The sequence below is a fragment of the Buteo buteo genome, chromosome 5 (genome assembly GCF_964188355.1).
Source record: "Buteo buteo chromosome 5, bButBut1.hap1.1, whole genome shotgun sequence".
NCBI classification, from domain to species: Eukaryota; Metazoa; Chordata; class Aves; order Accipitriformes; family Accipitridae; genus Buteo; species Buteo buteo.
The window spans coordinates 15,673,226-15,689,418 of record NC_134175.1 but is presented as its reverse complement, the minus strand read 5'-3'; the positions used below and the strand labels follow the sequence as shown (position 1 = coordinate 15,689,418).

General features: G+C 42.5%; 1 protein-coding gene across 5 annotated transcripts in view; it reads left to right on the top strand.

Annotated features, from left to right (window-relative positions):
- CPS1 (carbamoyl-phosphate synthase 1) overlaps positions 1–16,193 on the top strand; it is a 126,971-nt gene that overhangs the window by 78,574 nt on the left and 32,204 nt on the right. For 4 of the 5 annotated variants that reach the window (XM_075027927.1, XM_075027928.1, XM_075027926.1 and 1 more), the window contains 4 exons: positions 7,481–7,622; positions 9,459–9,524; positions 10,083–10,146; positions 13,770–13,951. In XM_075027927.1, coding sequence (XP_074884028.1) covers positions 7,481–7,622; positions 9,459–9,524; positions 10,083–10,146; positions 13,770–13,951 — 454 coding nt within the window. The remainder of the gene's footprint in view (positions 1–7,480; positions 7,623–9,458; positions 9,525–10,082; positions 10,147–13,769; positions 13,952–16,193) is intronic. The other variant, XM_075027925.1, reaches the window with a different exon arrangement.

Genomic DNA, 16,193 nt, shown 5'->3' with positions numbered 1-16,193 from the left:
TTGTCTACCTGGACTTTAGTAAGGCCTTTGACACTGTCTCTCACAGCATACTCATTGAGAAGCTGGTGGCTCATGGCTTAGACAAGTGTACTCTTCACTGGGTGAAAAACTGGCTGGATGGACGAGCCCAGAAGGTTGTGGTGAATGGAGATAAATCCAGTTGGTGGCCGGTCACAAGTGGTATTCCCCAGGACTAGTACTGGGGCCAGTTCTCTTTAATATCTTTATCAATGATCTGGACCAGGGGATAGAGTGCACCCTCAGTAAGTTTGCAGATGACACCAAGTTGGGAGGGATGGTTGATCTGCTTGAGGATAGGAAGGCTCTACAGAGAGATCTGGACAGGCTGGATTGATGGGCCGAGGCCAATTGTATAAGGTTCAACAAGGCTAAGTGGTGGGTCCTGTACTTGAGTCACAACAACCCCATGCAGCGCTACAGGCTTGGGGAAAAGTGGCTGGAAAGCAGAAAAGGACCTAGGAGGTGCTGGTTGACAGCCGGCTGAATATGAGCTGGCAGTGTGCCCAGGTGGCCAAGAAGGCCAATGGCATCCTGGCCTGTATCAGAAATAGTGTGGCCAGCAAGAGCAGGGAAGTGATTGTCCTCCCTGTACTCAGCACTGGTAAGGCCACACCTTGAGTACTGTGTTCACTTTCAGGCCCCTCACTACAGAAAAGAAATTGAGGTGTTGGAGCGTGTCCAGAGAAGGGCAACCACGTTGTAAGGGGCCTGGAGCACAAGTCTTATGAGGAGCGGCTGAGGGAACTGGGGTTGTTTAGCCTGGAGAAAAGGAGGCTGAGGGGAGACCTTATCGCTCTCTACAACTACCTGAAGGGGAGTTGTAGTGAAGTGGGTGCTGGTCTCTTCTGTTAGGTGGCTGGAGATAGGACGAGAGGAAATGGCCTCAAGTTGCGCCAGGGGAGGTTTAGATTGGATATTAGGAAAAATTTCTTCCCTGAAAGGGTTGTCAGGCATTGGAACAGGCTCCCCAGGGAAGTGGTAGTGTCACTGTCCCTGGACGTATTAAAAAATGCATAGACAAGGCACTTCAGGACATGGTTTAGTGGGCATGATGATGTTGGGTTGACGGTTGGACCTGAAGATCTTAAAGTTCTTTTCCAATCTAAATGTTTCTATGATTCTAGCAGTGAGAAATGATGGCACCAATCATGTTTTGATAACTTTATACTTTGGAGATTTGTTTTGGAGGAGAATGTGTCCTTGCTCTGTGGGCATTGAGTGACAACACCTCCTGGCCTGTGGTTTGCTTGAAAGGTGTAAGTGAGGTCCTGAGTATTGCTCTTGTTTTTCCTAAAGGGACACAGGTTAATAGAGGGGAAAGCAGAAAAAAGTGGGAGGCTACAGATCCACTTCAGCCCAGCATTTGTAGCCAGGTGCTCTGCTTTGTGGCCCATGAAGAAGTTTATTGTGAATTTCTTTTCAAAGCTCATGTTCTTGGGTCTGTGAAAGGTGTGCTTTGAAAGCTGCTTGCTGGAAGCATGACTTGATTTCAAAACATGACTGTGGTGGAGTAGCCACCAGAAATACAGGTGCTGGAATTAAAACCTGGCTCCAGGAGGTGACCTGGGAAACAATGCAGGGAGGAACAATCAGACAGGCCATCAATAACCTGTGCTCTTCCACAGTGTTTGTTGCATACCTGCACTTCTCAAAAGCAGTGTTTCTGCTGACTTGTGTGCTTCTGGGACAGGTCAGAAAGCGTCAGTCAGATCTTGTGTAGGTACAAAGCAGAGCAGGTCCAGTGACACTAAGTGAGGCTGCACTGATTTATACTGTTTGAGGAGCTGTCACTGACATATTTGTAGTGCTCGCTTTTAACTAACTGGGAAGATTACTTTTGTCTTTTTTGTGAACTGTGGGGCAGGGAAGACACGGGAACAGAGTATGAATTCAGTACATGAGAAGAATATAATATAAGCAGCTATTCAGCACTGTTGTTTGTGCTTTGTGTGAATCTGACATAAGATACTTTGTATTTGTCTTATAGAGCCATTGGTAATAATTTCCCAGCTGTATTTTCTTTCAAAGCATCTGTACATTTGTAAAAACACAGTATCAATATGCATTTTTTCCTTGATGCAGAGGATATACAGGCATCACCCTTTAAAAGCCATTGAGGACTCTCTGTAACCGGTATGTACAATACCAGAAGCAGGAGAGTCCATACCATGGCATCCCAGCAAAGACCTCAAAGCTTTCTTTTACCAGGGGTGGAAAATAGGCTTTGAGGAAGCAGCTATGACCCATTTCTTGGCTGTGTTTTGGTGTGAGCTGCTGCTTCAGTGCATCACTTAATCCTAGGTGTGAGTCGCTTAGGTCTTAGGGCACAGTGTGAGGTTCCTGTGACTTAAATCAAGATGTCCACAATGAGATTTATTAGCCCGGGGACCCGAATGTTAGAGATGCAGAGTGCTGGAGTGATAGTTTTTCAGTGAGCAAGATTTGACGGTTTACAGCTCCTGCTTCCCTAAATGCTCCTTTGACAGCTTCTTGTCACTCATGAGTTTCTCAGGAGGGGAAAAATGGTAGAGAAGAGAAGCAGAGAGAGAATTTATACACCAGTCTCATTATTTTAATTTTAGCATGTTCAAAATCTTGTAAAATATCAGAGGCAATCAAGGAAGCCACTAGGAGCCTTGATGCAGAGCAGGGCAATGAGGAAAAGAGGAAGACTATGTCTTTGTACGTAATCCAACCTGAAGTAGGCTTTTGAAACCCTTCAGGTCTATGACTACTGAGAAAGGAAGAGCTCTCTCAGGACTGGGCATTAGGCATTTTGGCTCCATCTCTTCTTGCTTTCGGTCTTCTTTGCTTGCCATAGCAAAACTGTAGTCTGGGCTTAAATCCACCCCCTCCAGATTTAGGAGGAGCTGACTTCAAGACTGGTGGGCTGAGCTGGATTGTGCTCATCTTTGCAGCTCCTATGTGCATATCCAAGCCACATGAATAGTTGCTGAGATAAACCAGAGGTGACCTGCAGGGTGAGCCTGCTTACAGGGCAGATGTTAGCTGATGCAATAGCCATGTCCCAAATGCTCCCAGCTCGGCTTTGCCCCTCAGGTCACAAAATATTCCTTATCTTTTTGGTCAAGACCCATTAACATGTGCCTAAGTAATATGTGGATGGGCATAAACTTGACAACATAAATAAAAGGAAGTAGAGCCTGATTTGGGAGACAAGAAAAAGCGTGCTTCTTCCTATATTAAGCTGGGGCTTTCTGCCGGCATGTTTATATAGCATTATTCCTAAACTGGTGGAATCAGATGAAAGTCAGTCAAGTGGAAGAGAGGACCGTGCAGAAGCGAGCAGGTTCTCCTGATAATTGCAATTCTGCCAGCATTCCTCCAGTCAGTTAATAGATTTCCCAAGGTCCTCTGTGTCAGGTGAAAATTTCCTCATTAAGAGGAATTTATTCCATTTCCTTTTATCATTTATTATTGAAGTGAGTGAGTGGATGGAGTTCCAAAGATGACAGGGTGGAATTTTAAACAAAAAGCAACAACAAATCAACACTGGAAGCTGAAACGAAGGCACAAGTAAGGTTCGGGAAAGGCTTCTGTTGTTTGTAAACTGCAAAATGTGCAGGGGACTTTAGCTTTCTGAGGAAGTGAACAGCCACTAGATGATTATAGCAGTGTGCAAAAGTAATTTTCTGGTTTTGAAGCTCTAAAACTTCTGACTGTCATTCTGCAAAGGCAAATGTTAGGAAAAAGGAGCATTAGAGGAGTCTGGAATCATGGTCACTTAATCTTCCCTTGTTTTAGAACTGATTATAAACCAGTGAGGGAGTTTAATCTTTGGAAGATTTTTTGCTCTGTGTTTGAAAAGTGATGCTCCAGGGGAAGGTGAGAGGCAGTGATGTAGGACTGGATCATGTGTTTGGGAATACCCAGAACTGAGAATTTTTTTCTTCTCTTTTTAGTGCTGGATTTCTGGTGAACTCTTGGAAGGGTTATTTGCACTCAAGTGTTCAAAGAAATCAGCTTGATTCTACTTTTGCTGGCTTTAGTGTCTCCAGCAAGTCTAAACAGTGGTGGGAATGCTGGATCTTAAAAATAATCACCCCTTAACCTCTGCATGTCTCGGTTTTGCTATCTGGAAGATAAGCATCACCCTACCATACTGTTTGCATGTCTCTTTATATTCATTTCATGAAAGCTGAGATATAAATGCTAAAAATTACCCTTATTAGTAAATGGAAATGACCAGGTATGAAGAAGTGTGTCCAGTATGTGCAGAGAGGCAGCCTGATCTCCATGCCAGTGCTGAGGGTTTGCAGCTTTCTGATCCAGTTCCCTTTAACCATGGTGGAGCAATTCTGCTAGCTTACTCTGCCTGCCCCTTCTGCTGTTTGTGCCTCCAAATCCCTGGGAGCTGTCTCAGAGGCTTTTGGCAATTTCTCACCTCGTGGCAGATTCTGGTTTCAAGTGCTTGGAAAGCAGCACTGCTGGTTGTTTTAACTCTTGCCGGTTTTCTGTGACAATGTGAAATGGTAAAACTGTTACATCCCCAGGGCTGGGTTGTCAGTTCTAACCTTTCCTGCCTTGTGGTGAGCGGGGTGTGTTTCCTCCATTTTAAGCTGCCTCCATGGCAGTGACAAATGAGAAAACCCTTCCTGTCTAGGTGCTGCTTAAACAGAGGTTACCACCACATCTTTCTTATTAGTCACACTGAGAGCTACATCTCTTACCTTTTCTTCATCATGCATTGGGAGCAGCAGAGTGAAAAATGCATGGTTTCATTTCCCCTTTAGGTACTCAGCTTTTCTGTTGCACACTGATTGTCCTTTACAAAAGTTGTTAACTTTTTGCATGGATTACTAAGGGTCCTAACCTAATTTAAGCTGCTAGCCCAAGGCAAATGAATCATGTCACCAAATAATCACTGCTTTTCTTCTACCCACCCTGCTGGGGGGGATGGCAATGAATGATACTGTTATAATGAGATAAAAAAACTGAATTGAAACAAGCTGCAAATGAAGGCAATTTTCTTTCTGTCAGCAATCAAATGACAGCCAGCTATGTGTGTTTCTGAGGCAGAAGGGAGGGAGACCAAGGGAGTAAACTGCACTGAAACAGGCTCATTTTCTTGGGATCATCAGGTCTGCTCACTCATACTTAGGGAATGCTGAATCTAAGAGAGAAATCTAACATGACTGCGTTCTTAATAGCTGGTGATGGCTAGCATCTGTTTTGCCAGGGAATTGGTGGATCTTGCTTTGTTTCCTCCTGTAAAACACCCATCCGTGCCTTTGGTTCTGGCATTCATGGGTTATGCAAGAAGTCCTGCCTGTGAGCTGAGATCAGAAAGTAGAAAGGGCTGAGGAGAAGCAGAGGAGTTTTGTGGTGGAGGCATTAGTGCAGGCAACCACAGGCTTTAACAAACTGTGGTGCTGCAAAGTGGGTCTTATTTTGGGAAATCTTTCTGCAAATCCAAAACCTGGGAAGCTCAGCCTGCTAGATTAGGCAGGAGTGTTTACTTCTGACACCAGTAAAGAGCAGGATCTGCTGGAGTAAGAAGGGTCATGTGATGGAGGGTTGTGGAGAAGATCAAGGGTGTAGGTGACACTCCTGCCTGGAGTCCCCTGAGGGCAGAGCAGGCTGGTTGTTAGTGCCAGGCTGGGACACAGTGCAGAGGATAGCAGTTACAGTGCGTGTTTCCTTTCTGCAAATCCTCACTAGCTGTCTGCTATGCTACTGTGGGCAGATGGAGCACTCTGTTCTCATATTGCAGGGGAAGGAGAGAGGTGGCATTGGGGAATTCCTAGAGGAAACCCCATCTACCCAGGGATCTGAACCCCAAAGTTTCTGGTCCCCAGTTCTGTGCTTAGAATAGCTGGTTTGGCACTTTGTGACTCTCACCTTTTTACGCTAGCCTGACTTCATTGAGGGCAGCAGAGCTGCTCTGTGCCTAAGCCAGAGTGGAAAATTCAATCCAATGACTCTCTTCCATGCTTCAGCTTCCTGACATATTCCAATAAAGCAGCCTTACCCCTCTTCCCTCACTTAAATAACATAATGCTATTTATTTAAAAATACCATCAAGCAAAGGACATAATTCAAAAGCTCTGATTTAGGAAAATTGCTTGTTTGTTAATAATTTCCTTTTTCTTGATTCAGAGCTTGCTTGGTCATAAAATATTGATTTATTGGGCAGGCAAAGATGCTCTTGGCAATGAAGATGAAAAGCAGTAGTGCTGATAAAAATACATAGGCTTTTTAAATGTTTTTGCGAAAGCTAAGCTTAGAAAAGGTAGCTTAGAAACAGACAGGCAGGAACTGTAAGGGCTACAGGTAGAGTCAAAACAAAGTGGAATGAAGATAGTGTGGGAAAGAAGAAAGTAGAGGGAATAAAGGGGGAGTGGAGCAGATGAAAAAATCAAAAGCAAAATGGGCAAGAAACTGTTGAGCTGCAGAGGTGGCCTGGGAAAGCAATACATTTGAAATAAACAACAAAAACTAGGACTCCTGAAAAGCAAAACCAGGATAACAAGAACATAAGGAAGTATTGAGAGACCCTGATTGCAAATGTGAAATCAAAAAAGTTGCCCCTGTCTATACCCCTCTCCCCGTTTTCATAATATGAGAAGCAGCACAAACAATATGGAAAAAAGTATACTTGAGACTGTCAAAAGGAAAAACCTACCTTGCGTGTGAGCCTCTGAAGGCCATTTCTACTATGTATCTCTGAAGTCAGATGCTTTTTCAAAAGACTGGCTGTTTCTGAAGGTAGACAGACCATCCTCAACAACAGAAAGAAGGGCTCATTTGGGACAAATTGTAGTGTTTTGAGGCAAGGTGTTCCCCAGTTCAACAGGGTTGGAGGACAGTTATGCCTCTGAATGGCTCATCCTGGAGCTTCAGGAATTTCATGCCTTTGTGTGGAGTGGGCAGCTGCAACGAGGGGCAGGAAATTTGAGTACCAGGACAATACATAATTACTGATCCAGCCCAGTCTGGTGAGGCCTGTGTTTTAAAATTTAGACTGGGAGGAGGAATGTAAGGGAAAGTTTGAGCATGGAGATGTGGGGATACTGAATCCAAGAAAGGAATCACTGCAGGTCCTCCATGGAAGCTGTAATGGTAAATGAGCATACAGTTGTGGATACGGTGACCTTGTACTAGTCTGGTGGAGAATGCTGCCTGGGAGATGATGGACCTCATCATGACTCACTCATTCCCATCTCAAAAATGCAAGGAAAGAAAGTGTTTCACTTCCTAGCATCAGCAGTCTGCCTGTAGACTTTACCTTATAGGTGTTTGGTGGGGGGCATCCAGTACAAAAAAGATCTTTTATGTATGAGGACTGCATAGCTTAGCTGGGTCTTCTTCCTTTTCTTGCCTTTATGTGCATGATCCTATAGCAAATCTATGCAGTATGGCATATGCAAGCGCTCATATATCTTCTAAGTATTCCTATAAACCCTCATGCAAAGATGTTTTTCTTATTTAATCCCAGTGAAACAGTTCCAGAAGAGACACTGAGGAGAGCCAAACAGATTGGGTTCTCAGACAAACAGATTGGGAAATGCCTGAAGCTGACTGAAGTCCAGTGCCGCCAGCTGAGACTGAGGAAGAATACAGTGCCTTGGGTGAAACAGGTTCGTGATAAACATCTGAGTTCATGGTGGGGGCTTCCAAAAGTGCAAGGAGCAGGAGACCTCCATATCCTTAGAAACAGCTGAAGTAAAAAGTGGAACCCCAGTCTCTGTTAACATCCATAGGAGTTTTGACCTTGACATTAGAGGACAACAAATTTCACCCAGTTAGCTGTTACTTCTGCACTGCAGGCATCAATGTAATGACACAAATGTCCTCAAAAAGAGACTGAGAATATTCTTGATCATGTTCTGTGTGGCTGAGGAGGAAACACAGCTATCTGGCTTCAGAAAAAAGCTGAGAATGCTGGCCCACCATGGTGTGACCATGAAAAGTGTAGTATGTCTTTTCTCTTGGTAGTAACTTTTTACAGGGTAATACTTAATTTGAAGTGTGCTATTGTTATGGGTTCATTTGCTATTCATTGTGATAGCATGAGAGTAATGAGCTCATCTAGTATTCATGGCAGTGCTTTGCTAGGTGTTCTGCTGCTGCATTTAAGATATGTTGGTATTAAACTGCCACCAGCTGTTTTTTTTGTCCTTAAAGGGGGAAAAAACCCCCAACCCAGACTCCTGAATGTTTCTGAAAGAGCCCATCTGTATCCTCAGGCCCAATTCCAGGTGCCAAACTTCCTTCTATTCCCCAGCTGCTGTTTTCTTTCTACGTCCTCACCTGGCCCACAGAAACGTGCCTGGTCTTGCACTGCATTCTTTCAGCTGCCTATGGCACTGCAGTGCTGGATTGATTTGTGTGCCAAGGTACCCTTAATAAGGTCATTCTACTTATGCCTTCATTTGTGGCTTCAAAGCATATGTTTCTTCTTGAGCCATGAAGTATAAGTTGCAGCATTAGCAACAGTAATGAGCAGCAGACACTTACATAGTGCTACTGACGTAAGGTCACATTCTTCATTATTCACAAGGATTTGCTCAGCCAGTGGTGATTGCTGAAAATACTTGAAGACTGGACACATTTTTAAATGGTATAGCATGTAAAAATTCATGTCAGGACTGCTTTAATATTGTTCCCTGTTCAGTATTCTGTGTAGAAATGTTTCAGCTGTTCATTCAGGGAACTTCAGCAATCGCTGGTGACCTAGATGGACTAGTTACCATGTACAACATGCAATAAGTATTTGACACAAATAGTCTGAGAACAGCCTAGTAGGCAAATTATTCTTCTGGGCTCTCTGGTGGCTAATTACATAAGAAATTGTTGAAAACTACATATAAGGGGTGGTTGAAAATCACTCTTGCTTTGTGTACCATTTAATTATCAAAGCACAAGTTGTATTGTAAGATAAATACGTAGTACTTGCAGTGCTGGATGCTACTCGGCATGATCTCAAAGTGGTGTTTTGTGCATGTTTGTATTCAGTGTGGGAGTAAGATGGGGTCAAGAGTATATTGTGAAGATCCTACACAGCACAGCTAAAGGGGACAGGAGACCTGGAGGAATGGAGATCTGTGTAATTAATGCTTCCAAACAAACTAGAGAATGAGGGCCTTGGCAAGAAGGGATGGATGGGCAAAGTTCTTGGGCTGTGAAGGTGTTGTACCAAAAAGGTGCGGAGCTAAAACTGCAGCTTAGAAAGAGATGGTAGACTGTCCTGTTGACTGAACTGTAAGGTCTGGGAGGAATGCCAGGCATGTGCTGCATTGCCAGCATATGAGGGTTCAGATCACCTTCTTTTGCGGAAAGACACAATGGGAAGATAATAGGACAGAAATAGGAGTAAAAAAAGAAAGAGGGAAAAGAAAAACCCCCAAACACCTGTGTGTAAGAAAGCTCTTGGACTGGCCAAATCACAATCCTTCCTCTTCTTCCCTGTACAGATTGACACACTGGCAGCAGAATACCCAGCAGTAACTAATTACCTCTACATCACGTACAATGGGCAGGTAGGCACATTCAGAAACAACAGGCTCATTGCTGTCTAATTTGATCTCTTTCCCCTATGCTGCATTATTTCTGGAGATCTTGCAGATGTCTCAGTCTCTGTAGCAATTACTTTGGATGGTGTTACTTGTAATCCCCTTACAGCAGGCCTGGAACTTTCTCTTTCTCAAATACTGATCCAGTGCATTTAGTGTTAGTGCCCCTATGTTGTTATGATCCTGTCCTATATCACCTGTACCTGCATCCTGTGTGCTGGGAATGCAGAATTCATGTTTCACTCATCTCATGCTAGCATTCATTTTTATGTGAGACTTAACAGCTCCTTAGGCTGCTCGAATAGCCAAATTAGAGGTGCTGTGTCTCCTTTGGTTTGGGTGCAGCACCACTAATTCCAGTAGAGTTGCACTTGATTTAGACTGCTGTAAGTGAGATCAGACTTGAGCCCTGAAGGATCAGACTGTTGGATATGGGCTGAGCACCAGCAACTGTTTATTCTGAAAAGCATGGAGTTAGGTGCTGTGGAGTACGGATCCTAATGACTTTTCTCCCTCCCTTCTCAGGAACACGATGTAAAATTTGATGACTGTGGAGTGATGGTGTTGGGCTGTGGACCATATCACATAGGTAAATCTTTCTTACAACTCCTCTGTTCTCCTGGCACCCTCGAGCCTTCTTTGGATATTCTTGTGGTTCATTTGTTCCTCTTCTCATATGGTGACAAAATCCTCCAGAGCACCGTGCACAGGACATCAATTCCTAACACAAGGTTTGCCTTTTACACTTGCTTGGAGACTTCATTTCATGCCCTGGAAAAACAGGAGAATTTTATTACTTTTCACTTGTCACTTAGTTGTGATTTTCACAAAGATTTAGGAAAATTTTTTAATCTTACTTTTTGCACATGTTAAGTTCTTGAGAACCTGATACCTTGTATAGAAGTTTGTTGCTCCCACACCTATATGCTTACTGCCAGCTCATGACTATGTTGTTATATACAATGCATTTTACCACTGTAAATATAGGTGACTATGAAAATATTTTTATATCTTCAGCTGCTTTTGTATAAGCAATTCTCTGTATGCTGTTTTTTTCAGCCCACTCAGATGATTATGCAGCATAAGAGTTTCCTCATGGCTATGAGTATTGGGTAGACAGACTGCTAAATTCTATATATGATGACTTTCACTTTTTCTTTTCATGGATCATTCCAAATAGCTTGCAATTATTGACAAGAAAAAAATTGCTTGTTATTCAGAAATATTTTTGCTCTGCATCTCACAAGTAGTGGTGATGGTTTTTGGAAGCTGAAATTTAAAACTGCATCCATTTACTTTGCTTAGATGGAGAGGTCACGTGCTGCACTCCTGTTGCTGTTTGTATGATGTGTCTTTTTGAAGTCGGTTTCCAGTATGAAAGTTGAGATGAGTGAAGTCAGGAGGAACACTCCATGGTTATGCTCTTTTTTGTGAATGCTTCTGCCAGTCAACATTCTGTGTTACACAGTTACAAAAAATCAACATAAATAATTTGATCAAATATATGTGAACACATTTTCTACTGTTCACCTAAAGCTCCAAATTGTTTAGATTAGCCATCCAGGTCTGATTTTGGTCTTAACCTGTTCTGTAGCTTTGATTTGATCAAGACAATCTCTGGAAGAGACTGCTAAAGGAAACCATTACTTGCAGCTCTGAAAGATTTTTTTTTTTTTTCCCTCTAGGTGCAATAGCCAAGTTGATTTTTTTTTTTCTTTTGTTATCCTTTGAAAGCAAGTAAGCAGTGTGCTTTTCCTCTATGCTTTCAGAATTGTAATCATAATTCAATGGGATCAACTTAGTGTTCCCTGGGGATTTACAGTTACAAAACAGTAACAGGCCAGAAAGGGCTGAATTATTTGGATGGAAGTTAAACATGTGACATTACTTTTTTTTTAAACAAGATTTGTATTTCCTTTGTGAAAACTGAGTTTTATTTTAGATTAAAAAAAAACCTATGAATTTTATTTGAAAATATTTTGAAATATATTACTGGAAAATCTTGAATATGTTGACACTTTTGCAAAGAAATAAAATTATTTGGGTGGGGGAAGTGTGAGGTCATTTCAAAAGTCATGCTATATTCTGTATTTAGAAAGAAAATGATCCAAACTGAAGTGTCTTTTTTTTGAGTTTTCTTGTTCATGTTAACTAATATGCCAAATAGAAACATGATGTGAATCAGTACAGTTGCACACTCTTGAACTTCAGAGCTTGCTTTGATGGACCTTTCATGCACATGTAAAGGCCTCTGGCTCACTGAGAGCCTGAGCTGCAGTGTGTGACTTGTGCTCTTGGGGGTATTGCTCGGATATTCAAGGTGATGCTTGCTTTTCACTTGCTGCCAGGAAGGTATGTCCTATCGTGGGAGGGGGGTTTGTGTGAAAGTCAGCCCTCAAAGCAGTATAAATAAGCTATTCAACCAACTGCATGGACCAGCAGAATGCTCTGTGAATATTAAGGAGTGCACATAGATTTAACATGCTTGAAATCTGAGAGTGAGTTCAAAAACGTGCCTGTATTGATGTAGTAATTATCTTCTGAGGAGCAGTGTCTGGTTATGTTACAACAGTCATTACTAGTATTACTAATTATTTGCTGTCTTCCCGTTTCCAACTGTTTGGACATAACCATTACTGGATGTGGCTGGAATATAACTTACAAGTGTTCAGCTGTTTTCTCAGGTTGTATCAAAAGCAGTCAGATGGGGACTCCAGATGACCACTGTGTCCCAAAGTTGTGGTTTCTTACGTGTATAAGAATAGCTGAATAATGTAAGTGGAATACAAAAAGTTAACGAGCAGCTGGTGACCCTTCTGGAAAATGTCCAGTTTCAGATTTGATTTCCCTCTCTTTTTCTGTGGGCTTTTAGCTGAGGCCTAGGCATGTTTTGAGGTTCCTGTTTGACAGAAGTAGGGAAATAAATTGTGTGCCTGTCAGTGAGTCACCTGTGACAGGCATCTCTTTGTGACTAGGTGGTGAAGGCAGCAATCAAGCCCAGCCTGAATTTCGAATATATCTTGTCACACAATTATATATAAAAATAATGATATCAGTGGTTAACGGTCATGTAATGACTGTGAATGCATCATGATGAGGCCAAGGTTTTCTTGTAGATTGTAAGCATAACCATTTAATGATGTTTTTTAATATGGATCATTCTCTGTTTATGGTACCCTTCTTAGATGTTTGAGCATATAAATTTATGTGACAGTAGCTGTTAGCGCAAGTCTGGACACCAGCGTTTTCTGAAGCCTGCAGTGTTGCTCAGGTCCCACACCAGGTGACTCCCTCCATGCCTCTTTCCTTTAGAGTGGCCACAGTGCTTACTCAGGGTTCAGGATAGTAGGACATGCTTCCCGCACAGTGTTGCCATAGTCACTGTGGCCTTTAAACCAAGAAAAAAGGATCACAGTGCAGCTCTTAAAAGTATTGTTCTACCAAATTGCCTTATCTAGAGTCAGCAATTTAGAAAGAAAATGATCCAAACTGAAGTGTCTTTTTTTTGAGTTTTCTTGTTCATGTTAACTAATATGCCAAATAGAAACATGATGTGAATCAGTACAGTTGCACACTCTTGAACTTCAGAGCTTGCTTTGATGGACCTTTCATGCACATGTAAAGGCCTCTGGCTCACTGAGAGCCTGAGCTGCAGTGTGTGACTTGTGCACAGGAAGGTCAAACCCACTGAGTTGTAATTTTTCTGTTGTTAGGTTAGCCATACTCTGCTCTTCTGGAAGATAAAAAACACTTGAGTCTTCTGTTTTTTAAACCACATATGTACAAATGTTTCGTGTTTCCTGTAGTAAACAGCACTGTCTTATAATAATTGGCACTCAATTTGGTCACCTCTAAGCTTCTGCCTCTTAAGTTCATCTCAAAACATGTTGGTTGGGAGACAGTAGTAAGTAGCTAGGTGGGCAGCAAGAGCAGACATAAGTGTTTATGAGCGCAGGATGACAGACAGACTATAGAGGCCTGTCACTCCTGAGCAGCTGAGCCAACTTACCTGTTGTGCTTGGAGGCTCACATTTGTGGATGAATATTTTCCATGGGAGGACAATTAGATTTCTTGCTCTGAGCTGACAGGAGGCAATGCTGGGGTTTTTTTTTATCCTTTTTCATTTTTTAAGCTTGAGTGCTGAGAACATCTGTTTATGTTTTCTTCTCTGCATGCTTCCTTTTCTTGCCCACTTTTCTGTCTCCTGGCAGGCAGCAGTGTGGAGTTTGATTGGTGTGCTGTTTCCAGTATCCGCACGCTGCGTCAGCTTGGCAACAAGACTGTCGTAGTGAATTGCAATCCAGAGACGGTGAGCACAGATTTTGATGAGTGTGACAGACTGTACTTTGAGGAGCTGTCATTGGAAAGGATCCTGGACATCTACCAATATGAGGTAAAGAAAAGCAGAAGCACAGTAAAAAGCCATGAAGCAAACCAAACTTTTCAAAATTCATGTCACTAGCTTGCTTTGGTGGAGCAGCTGGGGGCGAGAGCTTGCTAGCAAAAGCTGTTTGGTTTGGATCCCAATGTTGCATTTTACACATCATTGATGTTCCTAGCAGACTGCTCAATAATGAATGCCAAATAAATATTAAATTATTTTGCAAGATGCCATATTGTACAATATTTACAAGCAGATTTAATTTGCTGCACAGTCATTTATCGCACAAATTGTTCTGCCCTTGCAGTGCTGAGCTTTAGCACTTAAGCATATCCTTGACTTTAAGCACAAGTACTCCCCCTGAAGCAGTTGAACAAGTTACATGCATAAAACCAATGTGTGCTCAAGAACTTGGAGTCTTGGCCTTGCAGTACAGTGGCAATGTGGCGGAATGTGGTCCAGCATGCAGGCAGGCAGATCAGGAAGGGGCACTGGAGTTGCCATTAAACCAAAACATGTTCCAGCTCCCGAACCAGACATTGCACTTGTCTGTTAGGAGCTTTCAAGTGTTCAGAAGTGCTGATACTAAGAAGTGGAGAAGAGTCCCAGACAGATTTGATAATGGGAGGATATATAATATAAATAGTTGGTCCCAATATGGAAAATGTTGATTTCTAACTGGTAACACACTTGTCTTGGACTTATGGCTCAGGCTTTCAAAGGTGCTTACAGGAACTTCATTGCCCTTGAAATTCAGTGTGAGTTGGCCGTGTAACTTGCTGAAGCAACTTTGCAGAACCTAGGTCATGTTAAAATTATGATTTTTCTTGGCTCTTCTTCCCAGTATATGGTGATTTGAGCTAATCTCCTTTGTGAATGGGTGCAAGTTTCTAAAATGGTTTTATAACCTGGCTACGTTTTGATCATTCCCAAATTCGGAACCAAGCCAAAGCACATCAGAACTCGAGTCCCAGTCTCTAGGGTCTGTTCTTAAACAATTTGCAAAATACTGTCTAGGACCATTTTTAGATTGCATGTTCATACTTGGCTATTTGTACATGTTGTGTTACCTCTTCTTCAAATTTTCATAAAAACAGAGGCTTTTACTGGAAAGCATGGCTTTAGGACAGGCCAAAAGCTCTGGTGGCTCTCTGGAGTCTTAAAGGGTGATTTTTGAATGCTTTAGGATTATCCATGAGGCTTAGCTCTATAAGCATTGAACTCTTGTTTACTTAAGCAAAACTGAACTTCTGAACTTGGGGTGTGGAGGATACTGGTGTGACAGTTTGTCGGACAAGTAACACTGTTGAAACACAACAGCTAATTACTGCAGGATCAAAGAGAAGGTAGAGATAGGTGATAAAGGAGCAACTACTCATTTAAACATGTAGTGCTAGTAATTAGCAAGTTGGGTAAGAAAAATATGTGAAAAGAATAATGCGTACATGTTGAAACTTGGATTATCCTGCTTGTCACAGCAGGGCTTGGTGAGTTTGATATGAGGCATTGCAGATCTCAAGGTGTAACAGCAGCATCCTGTGGTACGCAAAGCTGAAGGGGAAGGATACTCTGTTGGCAATTTTCCCAGCTCAGCCAGCCATGCTCATCAGCTGGACTGTGCTTCTTGGCATGTTTTTAGCCTGTCCTGCTTGTGAAGTAAACCAAAAACTGCTCGTGAGAGGACAGAGGGCAGGGAGAAGGCAGCAGGAGCTAGCTGAGGTGGTGGGAGTGAAAAGGGGGAGAAGAGAGATGCTGGGAGTTTGCAGAGGATTCTGCTACTCTGACTTGGGTATTAAAACAGCCAATTTGTTGTTTGCTCTGGAGGTGTTAAAGCCATCAGGGTCTGAGCCTAAACATCCAAAGTTGGAGTTGTGCTGTCTACTAAATTCCAAGATGAATAATAAATGCTCAGCTGTTTTAGAACACTTAAGTGACAAAAGGGAATGGTATCATTATGACTAATTTGCCAGTAGGGAAACAGTGTCTCTGAGGAGACTGCACAGTCATACAAAAGGACACAGGCAGACCTGGTGACAGACTCCAGACCTCCAGCAGAGTGTAGTCTAAAATATATTATTTGCTATATGTCACTTTTTAAAAAATGAGTGAGCAAAATGCTAATATCCTGTTAACAGAATACTTCCTCAGGCAAATGCAGTTGGAAGTCAGTCCCTAAGGAAATGATCAAGTTAAAAATTCAGGATCTGATTCTGAGATTCCTCACCAATCCTGCAGATAACCATCTCTCCCAGCT